We start from the raw sequence: 9,837 nt of genomic DNA, 5'->3' as shown, positions 1-9,837 counted from the left end.
CTTGTCACTCATGAATCATAACGTCTGTCTGCTGAGCCCTCGTGATAAGTGCGGCTGTCGATGTTTACATCAGCACCAGCGCCTCTGCAGTGTGTGTGTGTGTGTGTGTGTAGTAACGTTGTGATGACTGATTGGATGCAGTACATGCATACTTGGGCTTGTTTGTTAAACAATTAGCCTATGCAATTTATATGATTGAAAACCGCCAAACTGACCCCAAACCAGCCCAAATTTTGTCCACCCGCCCAAGCCAATTTTTATCCGCACAATCAAATTCAAAACCGCCCAATCTGGCAACACTGGCTGTAATGGCGCAGCTCTATTCTAGAAAAGGGTGCGGGGAGCAGCAGCTCATTTGCATTTAAAGACACACGCCCAAAAAAACAGCGTGTTTCTGCTTCCACTCAAAATAGGCCTTTTCAAAATGTTATAATAAATGATCTGTGGAGTATTTTGAGCTGAACCTTCGCAGACACATTCTGGGGACATCAGAGACTTATATTACATATTGTAAAAAGGGGCATAATATGTCTCCTTTAAATCTTTAGCAAATCTTAAACTGATCAAATCCATTTTTCATACTGCATAATTTTCATACTGCCTAAATTTACTTTACTGCCTTTAATTTCTTTGATTGATTCAGACAATATAAATAAAACCCCTTTATTGGTTATTGGCCATAACATTAAAATAATTATCAGCTTATCTCCATCAGTCATAAATGTAATATCGGTTTTTTTTTGACTGCACTCTTAAAAACAAACGTTCTTTTTTGGCATTGATGGTTCCATAAGAATCTTTAACATCTATGGAATTTTTCCACTATACAAAAAAGATTATTTATAGTGTTAAAAGACTCTTTAGAATTTAAATTTTTTTTATGCTTTTCACATAGAAATAAAATGAAACCCCCCTTTCGGAACCATTTTTAAGAGTGTAGTCACAACTTTTCTTTTTTTTTTTTTGCCTTACATATTCAGCATTTATGCAACGGTTTGCACAGTATCACTTCAACGTCACATGTAAATGAGGATGTCAGAACGGTCTCAGACTGGTAAAAATTCAGTCAGCACTTTCATTCGTGACCAGTCTGAACGAAGAAGCACTGTACATCACACAGCGTGACATAAAAGATAGTCGATGTCACAGTCTGGCTTGGCTTTCACCCTACAGTAAAATTATTCTCATATTGCCTGTAATTTCATAAGAAAGTGTAGAAGTGACAGGAAAAATGGATGAACCAATAGGGAATCGGAAAAGGCTAGAGTCAAACTTGGGTCACCTGCACATAATCATCATTACACAGCATGCCAGAGCATGTATCATCAGGCCACATGTCCTACAAACACTCGTAAGAATAGGGCCTATCTAACCTTGTTTCATCATTAAAATGTGATTATGAACACCAGTAACTAAATACTAATTTAGCATAAAATGTAGCTTATAAATACAGAAAAGACTTGCTTGATAAAGTATTAGGCCTAACTGTTTTCAGAAATATTACTTTTGATCCAGTGTTTTCATGGTCTCAGAGAGGATCAGTTCGCAGTAAATGCAGTGAACACCATCTCTGCATCTGTGAGTTTAACATGCATTTGGCAATGCAATGTGCTCCAGTTATGCTGTATTTTACATTAGCATAATTTCCAACATTTTCATGGACAGACAATTACAGCAGTCACTACATTTGTAATGAAAAGTGTTTGTAAACCAGTAGTCACAGAAACATAAAAGGCTTCCCTGCAGTTTTTTGCCAAAATAAAAGCTTGAGGGTGTAACTGAAGATCTTAAGATAATTTTACTACTGGAAAAACAATTAATATATGTATTTATTTTTTATTTTACAGTGCAGTTGTATTACAAGTCCATTTTTTCTGTAATAATCATAATAATACTAGTATTATTAATGTATTATCATTATTGTAACATTCTAATATAATATAATCACCCTCAGAGCTACCAAATTTTAGATTCACTTGATAAGAAAATACTTTTTTTTATTATGGGCAAAGGTAATTTAACTTCAAATTAACCATTCAAATTGTATGTCCTTCATTTTGTGACAGCTTTTCCCCGAAGTATTGAAAATAGTACAAATTAGCTACAAATTTATACTTGTATTAACCTATAAGACCTACTCATAATACAAAACTAACACAGATATGAAACCGGAAACTGCTGCTGGTTGACATTTTCTTCATTTCTTTTTCATTTCGATTCTATCCTCTCTAAGGGATAGCACACTCAAGCCCATTTTTGAGCAAAAAAAAGCACTTAACTAGTACAAAGAATGTATGTCTTCATCCACGCTTGTGGAATCATTATGAGTGCTTCTATATTCTTTAGTGCCAGACAATTAGCATACATTAGCACCTACTGTATCAGCCCACATGCAGGGCAGAAGGAACATGCAGACACAATACACATAAAATCCTGTTCACGGTCGGCTCTGCATGTGACCAATTTCATCAGGTCATGCCATAACAGACTGACTCCTGCCTTTGATATCTGCTGCCTACACGTGAAACGCTTATCTTAAAAATGGAGGAAATCTTTAAAGTAAAGCGGCTTGCACAGCCATTTGATGTCCTGGCCTCTCAGTGTGTGATAACACACGGCCTGTCGGTGGACAGAGGGTCATGACAATACAGCAAGGGCAATACAGTAATATAGACGGGATGTACATTTGACTCATGTGATAATATGTTCATTCTCTCTCTCGCTCTCTGAAGATACATATAAAGAAGCTTACATCATTCTGGCTTCAGCAGTTGTGATTGCCAGAAATTTACAGTAAAATGATATGATGACAATGCGTATGGTTATTACAAGATAATTTACAACTTAATAGTATATATTTCATTAACTGATGTTTTATAGTGATGATTTTTACCTTAAAATGTACAGATAACCACCATTAGGTGGTAAAATAGAAAGCCACATGAATCAGGGTTCATTGTAAGTGACCTGTACATAAAACATGGCCAAAACTCAGACAATGCACAGACCCATATACATAAAGACAAACCATCACCAGGTTAACACACAATGTTCAAATAATACAAGAAACATTTACCAAACAGCAGAAAATGTGACTCAAATCAATCTAATGTACATTACTGATAAAAAAATGAGAAGAAGAAAATTATAAAATGTAATCATGTGATGCATCACGCAGGGACTTCTGGAAATGTCCTTTTAAGGTTTTTCATTGTAAATTATAGACATATAACTGACTACACATAATGCAATGGTCAATCATTCACAATTTTTACCATATATGCTAAGGTAATTTAAAGTTTTTACTGTAGCATTTTTACAGTTTTTTTTTTGTAAAACTTACTAACATTTTTATACGCATTTTAATGGCCATTACTTGCATTACTGAAAGTAGGCTTTCTGATTGTCTAACAATCATCCGAGCTGTAAATGTCATGTGACTAATTACTCATCATGGAAACACTCATGGACTGATGGCACCACAAGAACGAGCCCACATTCCCTCGACTAGCACCTGAACTCAATTTAACCTTGATACATTTTTTAGCAGTGTAACAACATCTTGGCTATTTTCAAAATACTAAATAAATTCACAAAACAAGCTACTTTACTCCAAAAAAGTCACAAGGCAGCTGAACCAATCACTAAACACACTCTCCCATAATGTCTCTCTCTCCTAAGTAGAAAGTCCAATTCATTTTAGCAAATTGGTTTCTTCAGAAAGTTCTTTTCAATTAACCAGTTCAAAAAAAAGATTCAGGGCCAGAAAGTCCCTGCATGCCATTTTACATGACATTTTTTAAACTGAAATATCAAATTAAAAACTGTGGTTTATCATTACTAGTTACATAAGAGTTGTTTTCAACTTTTTGTCCCATTAGCTGTATTTATATTAAATTATTCAATACAAATTAATACTTAATTAATTGATCCAAATTAATGCTTCATCCCTGAGTTCCTCACTATTTTTGTATCAGATACTGCCACATATTGTAAAATCATTCTGATATAAAAAAAAGTCCCTTAAATAGCTTCAATGTAGAGAACTACTTTTTGTTAGAAACCAGCAAGAACACTATAATGCCTGTTTGCTGCAAACATTGACTCATACTGTACATCATCATTGAAAACAAGAAGAGACAGCACAAAGCAACAGAAAGCAAGCTGGTGCATGGCGTGTGTGTGCAAGTTTGTTTATAATGTGCTTGTGTGCGGTTCGAAGCACTGAGAGCCCACGTGTAGCGACTGAGGGGGGATAAACAGACCTCAGCCCCTGAGGAGAACAGCAGCACTCCAACTAAGTATCACACCAGCTATCAACCCTTATCATCTCAGCCCTCAGTGCTGAGAAAAACACATTCTTCACACACAGCTGCGGCCAGCATTTACATCTTTACTCCACTTAACCATAAAACCACTTTAACCAGTTTGAGAATATCCTAGAGTGACAGCTTTCTTGAAATATTTAGAGCAACAACTAGTCAATTTCATTTCTGATGTAGCCTATAAAAGTAAATGGCTCTGTCTCACAAACCATTTCTTGTTGCCGTAGGCATGGTGCTGACACCGAGGCTGCTTCAATTTGTAGTCAGCAAATAATGCTTCCAAATATACTTTGAAATGGTTTTGTTTGCGTCTTCTGTGGCCAAAATGCATTGCGAGGAGCTCAGTGAACATTGTGGACGAAGGATCGAGGGAGATGCTGATAATAGCTACATAAAAGAGTTGTTTTATTCCAGAATCATTAGCAGGCTACATGTAAACAACAGAACGAGACGAGAGCATCAGCGAGTCTCATGAGGTTCACATGAGGACCAGAACGTGCCTGAGTGGCTGTTAAGAAAGTTGCAGCCTGTGAAGATCATTGGCTTATGAGATTCTGTTTCAGTTATGATGCAGTTTATGTAGACGGAAGCCATCAGTGGTTGGTTTTAAGACGGTGAACGTGATTTCACAAAGTACAACATGTTCCTGGATCAACATCCTTGTTCATCCTGGAACAACATTCCTATCAACCAATCAGAATTGAGAGATAACTTTTCAGGAAATATCTGTTTTAGGCTTACGATCAGGGTTAGGTGCTTCTACACCCTTGTTAATCAGCCATCATTTCACACTGATTTTAGGAATAGATTATGGGTAGGGTTAGGTTTAGGGGTAGGGATTGGGCTAAGTCTATATTTTTGGACAATAATGTTGATCCAGGATCATCAAAAGATGTTGATCCAGGAACATGTCTTACTTGGCAAAATCACGGCGACCTTTTGAGACAGAGCCATTATGTCTTAAACATAATTTCTGGAGAAAACCAGTTCCTAAGGTAGAACCTGTTCTGAATCCTTGTAGCGTTTTGGAAAGAGATGCAATGAATCCTAAACATTCCACAGAATCACAGTTAAGATGAAAACATCTGCACCTATAGAGTGAAAACGAGCTGCACACAGAGTCAGAGAGTAGCTTAATAGAGTACTAAAACTCTTCACTCCACAGCTTAGCATCCAGAACTACACCATCAGCAAGAATCAATATCATCATTTCTTTACAAACCTTTGAAACAGCGACAAGGATAATCTTTAGAGCTAACAACACTGAGCACATAATGCTTTAGTCCACAACAGCAGAACACATTTTTTCCAGGTCTAGCGAGCCTCAAAAAAATACCTTATAAAAGAAACACCATGCAGAAACTCACCGTTTTGAAGTCCTGGTGGCTGCACTCCTGGCCCTGGAAACGGCAGTAGAGCATCATCTCCTTCAGATCGTGGCCCACTCGTTCAGTGAACTCCTGCATGCTGAAGGGCTTGGGCCGGTAGTTAGTGAAGTTGGATTTCTCTGTGAGAAAGGCCAGCACGTGGGGCTCGGCCAGGTGCGGCTCAGGGATCTGCAGATGCACGTCCAGCAGGGCCAACAGTTCCCCGGCGTGGTAGAGGTCATTCTGCGTGAGACGCGTGAAACGGTAGGTGTTCAGATTACAGACGGTGACTGCGGGAAAGACTAGGCTGCCAGAAACCACAGCATCCACACTCGTGACGTGGGGGTAGGAGAGGAAGTAAGCCAGCCGTTCGGTGCTCTCCAGGACAAGTAGCACCAGGCTGGCCAGCAAGGCCGCACTCCAGAGCAGACGGCGTGAAGTGCAGCGGTGAGAGGAGGAGGAAGAGTAGGGGAAGATGAAGCGTAAACCGTGCAGGGTGCTTCGATGGGCGAAGGACTGCCAAGACGTGGGGCCTACCAGGCTCCCCATGCCTCCGCTCTCGGTCTCACGGCTGGCCTCGCTTCCACAGCCCTCCTTCAGGTCCATCACTGACACGCACACACCTGCAGGCAGACACACAGCGATTGTCAGCTTAAGCACAGGCACCTTCTGGCATCTGATTCTGGCTATATTTCACTTCATTAGAGTTTCACAGACACATCAATAATATATCACGGAATACTGAGTCTTTCTTGAAGCGGCGGGTTTGACACAAACATGAAGAGACACTGTGACACTGTAAGGCTTTATGAAAAAACATAAAACTGAATGTAGACACCAGTGAGAGAGAGGATTTATATAACATGAACCCTACTGACCAAGAAAGTAAGGAGGGAAGGAAGGACGGTGAAAGATGAGATAGAAAAGGAAAGAAAGAAGGAAGGAAGGAGAAAGATGGGATAGAAAAAGGAAAGAAAGGAGAACGATGGGAGGGAAGGAAGGAAGGAAGATGGGATGGAAGAAAGAAGAAGGAAGGAAAATGAGAGAGAAAGAAGAATAAGAAGGCAAGAAGAAAAGCGGGCAGGAAGGAAGGAAAGAAGGAAGGAAGGTGAAAACGATTGGGTAGAAGGAAGAAAGCAAGCAAGCAAACAAGGAAGGAAAAAAGGTGAAAGATGGGATGAAAGAAAAAAGTGAAAGGAAGGAAGCAATGAGGGGAAGAATAAAAAGGATGGGATGAAAGAAGGAAGGAAATGACAGAAAGAAAGATGAGGCAGAAAGGAAAAAGAGAGAAGAGAGGAAGGTGAAAATTATGGCATGGAAGGAAGGAAGCAAGGAAGGAGAAAGATGGGATGGAAGGAAGAAAGGAAAGAAAGAAAGAAAGGAAGGAAGGAGAAAGATGGGATGAAGGGAGGAAGAAAGGATAGAAAGAAATAAACATGAGAAGGTAAAAGGAAGAAAGAAAGATAAGAACGCAAAGGAAGAAGGTATGAAGAAATTATGAAAATAAGAAGAGAAAAAATAATTTCAGCAGATATACACTAACACATAGCTCGGACAGAGACAAATCAAGGTACACAGACCCCCTGACATCATAGCCAAACTGTCTCCTGTCCAATCAGAGAGAGCGACACACATACATTACAGAAAGAGAAAGACAGGGTCCATTGAACACTAGTAGTCAGAGATCCTCCTTTAAATAAATATCAGGCTGGACCACACATCACACACACACACACATCACTGAGTGAAGGAAGAACAGATCTTGCTCCAGTTAAGCAGTGTGAGAGGGTGGCAATGGAGTGGAAGATGCTGCCCAAGGGTTTCCCTCCGTCTGTCTCTCCACCCACTCCATCATTTCAGCCCCTCCAAATGCCAGGATCCTCCTTCTCTACACCATTTCCTCCTTTTACATCTAGAAATCACTCTCTAACTTTCTCCCACTTGTTTAAAAGGTGTTAAGACAATGCCCAGAGCAAAAACAGCATATATTTCTGAAACAATTTTGGCAATATAGTATGACTGCTTAAGAGTCATGCCAATAAAGCTATTTACACTAAAATGAAATATGAAAAGCAAATAGTACAGAGCTTAAAAACTACCCCATCCCCCATAAACACATACACACACGGTCACTGGACATCCAAAGGCGATTCTTAGCACCTCACGTAGCCAAACGACACAACATCCAGCCCTACATGAGTGTGTGTGTGTGTGTGTGTGTGTGAGAGAGAGAGAGAGAGAGAGCGAGAGAGAGAGAGAGAGAGAGGCAGAGGGAGGCGGGTCAGAGAGGGCTGGAGAAGATGTTGTCGTTGATCCTGAGTCGACGGAGAGTTTAATAGCCAGCTTCTCCTAGTCTCGCGCTTCCCGCGCTAGTCCAACCAAACCATCACGCGTCCGGTGCTTCACGCTCCTCGCCGTATCCACGCGAGCGACAACTCAGCCGGTAGAGAGATACCCGCACACTTTCACGTGTAAACAACGCAAACTGAGGTAAAGAGAGAGAGAGAGGCTCGTTCGCTCTTGCTCTTCACGAAACGCTGTGCCGTCTTTCCTCTCCCGCACTCGCTTTTCTCTCGTCTCCTCCCGCGTGCGTTCATACTCCACTCCTCTCCTCTCCGCTTAGAGCGTGATGGATGGATACAAGAAGCAGATTGTGGGTAAAGGGAGGAACAGGGAGACTGGAAAGAATCAAATACGAGAAAGGGAGAGGAAGGGAACACAGAGAGTGAGAAAAGAGGGGAAGATGACAGATACTGTATTTGGTGCCCGGCGGGCGACTGACTGTCGTGTGCACAATATTCAAGGCACAAACACTTGAGGGAGGGGGGCTGAGAAAAGCAATATGACTGAAAGAGATAGACAAGAAAAAGAAAGATATAAAAAACAGGGATGGAGAAAAAGAGAGAGAGATGCTACAAGATGTGATGCAAGCAGACAGGACAAACGATAGAGAGAGAGAGCACAGAGACTGTGAGATGAACAATAAGATGACAGCAAGATCTGAATTTGGAGGAAAGTAAGGATTTGCCAGAAGGGGATAAAAATACAATTTAAATGGATGAGAGCAGCTGGTGAAAAATTTGATATATAAAAAAATATGTCATTCCTCCGTCTCCGAGCTCCACTGTAGAAGATCATTCTACAATACTTTTCGCATTTATTTCTCCTTCCATCTCTCTTCCTGACAGTCATGACTCATGTAGTGCGACTTTTCGGAAATGACATCGTCTAAGCCATGTTTTTCACGGCTCATCTGGCTGGAGACGCCAGACTGCATTAAAACAGCAGAGCCTGAGGAACTGGACGGCTACTTGAGCTCTCTTCACCTCTCATAAACCTTCCCACATCAAGCCAGAACAAGACAGAAAGAAGCTTGTTTTATCTTTCACAACAGACCGTAAATGTCTTTCTCCGTTTCGTTGTTGTTGTTGTTTTTTCTTGGTTAGGTGAGGTGGAGAAAATGTCCCTCTCTATTTCATTGCCCTCGACACCCATTTCATTCTCCCTCTCCCTCATCAGTCTCTCTCTCGCACACTTTCATTCCCTCATTCCAGTTCCCTGATTTTCTCATCCGTTTCGGCCCTGGGTACGCAGATGTGAGGAACAGAGAAGGGGAACGAGCAAAGAGGTAATTTATGAACCTCTGCAAATACATTTACGCAAAATGGGTGTAAGGGACACACACACACACACACACACAGCTCTGATTCTAAGCAAGGAGAGCGTTTGGCACACAGATCAATAGGCGAGGCTGGAACTTTATACTGGAGCTCTGACAGCCTGTAATGACACGAGCTCAGCTAAAGCTGTTTGGAAGAGTAAAGGGGATATGAGACACACAGTTATGACCTGACAGAAAAATACATACTGCCTGAAGCATCATGTCCATTCACGGATGGATGGATATTAAATGTAACTTTCAAAAACAAAATATGGTATCTTCAACAACAAAAAAACTACCAACCCCAAACTTTGTTCACTTAAAATATGTTTAGTTTTTTTTTTAACCTAAAATAATTGTGTTTTTTTGGTGTTGTTGTTTTTTTTGGGGGGGGGGGGGAATTCAGTAACAACAGTAATATTGTTAATGTAAAATACATTTGTACATATACATAAAATACAGTTAGATGTAATTTACACCTGTA

The 9,837-nt window shown here is 40.4% G+C and overlaps 1 protein-coding gene across 3 annotated transcripts in view; it reads right to left on the bottom strand.

The window, feature by feature from the left end:
* Nucleotides 1-7,916, bottom strand: part of LOC107654528 (acid-sensing ion channel 2-like) — a 359,561-nt gene extending 351,645 nt beyond the window's left edge. The window contains exons 1-2 of one of the 3 annotated variants that reach the window (XM_016441633.1): nt 7,814-7,916; nt 5,693-6,315 (exon numbers count right to left, since the gene is read on the bottom strand). In XM_016441633.1, coding sequence (XP_016297119.1) covers nt 5,693-6,315; nt 7,814-7,832 — 642 coding nt within the window. In that variant the 5' untranslated portion in view covers nt 7,833-7,916. The remainder of the gene's footprint in view (nt 1-5,692; nt 6,316-7,813) is intronic. The other 2 variants (XM_016441634.1, XM_016441635.1) reach the window with 2 other exon arrangements.
* Between the last annotated feature and the right edge of the window lie 1,921 nt (nt 7,917-9,837).

Source organism: Sinocyclocheilus anshuiensis, unplaced genomic scaffold (genome assembly GCF_001515605.1).
Source record: "Sinocyclocheilus anshuiensis isolate Anshui unplaced genomic scaffold, SAMN03320099.WGS_v1.1 scaffold419, whole genome shotgun sequence".
NCBI classification, from domain to species: Eukaryota; Metazoa; Chordata; class Actinopteri; order Cypriniformes; family Cyprinidae; genus Sinocyclocheilus; species Sinocyclocheilus anshuiensis.
The sequence above is the reverse complement of the archived record's forward strand: the minus strand, read 5'-3'. Positions and strand labels throughout refer to the sequence as shown.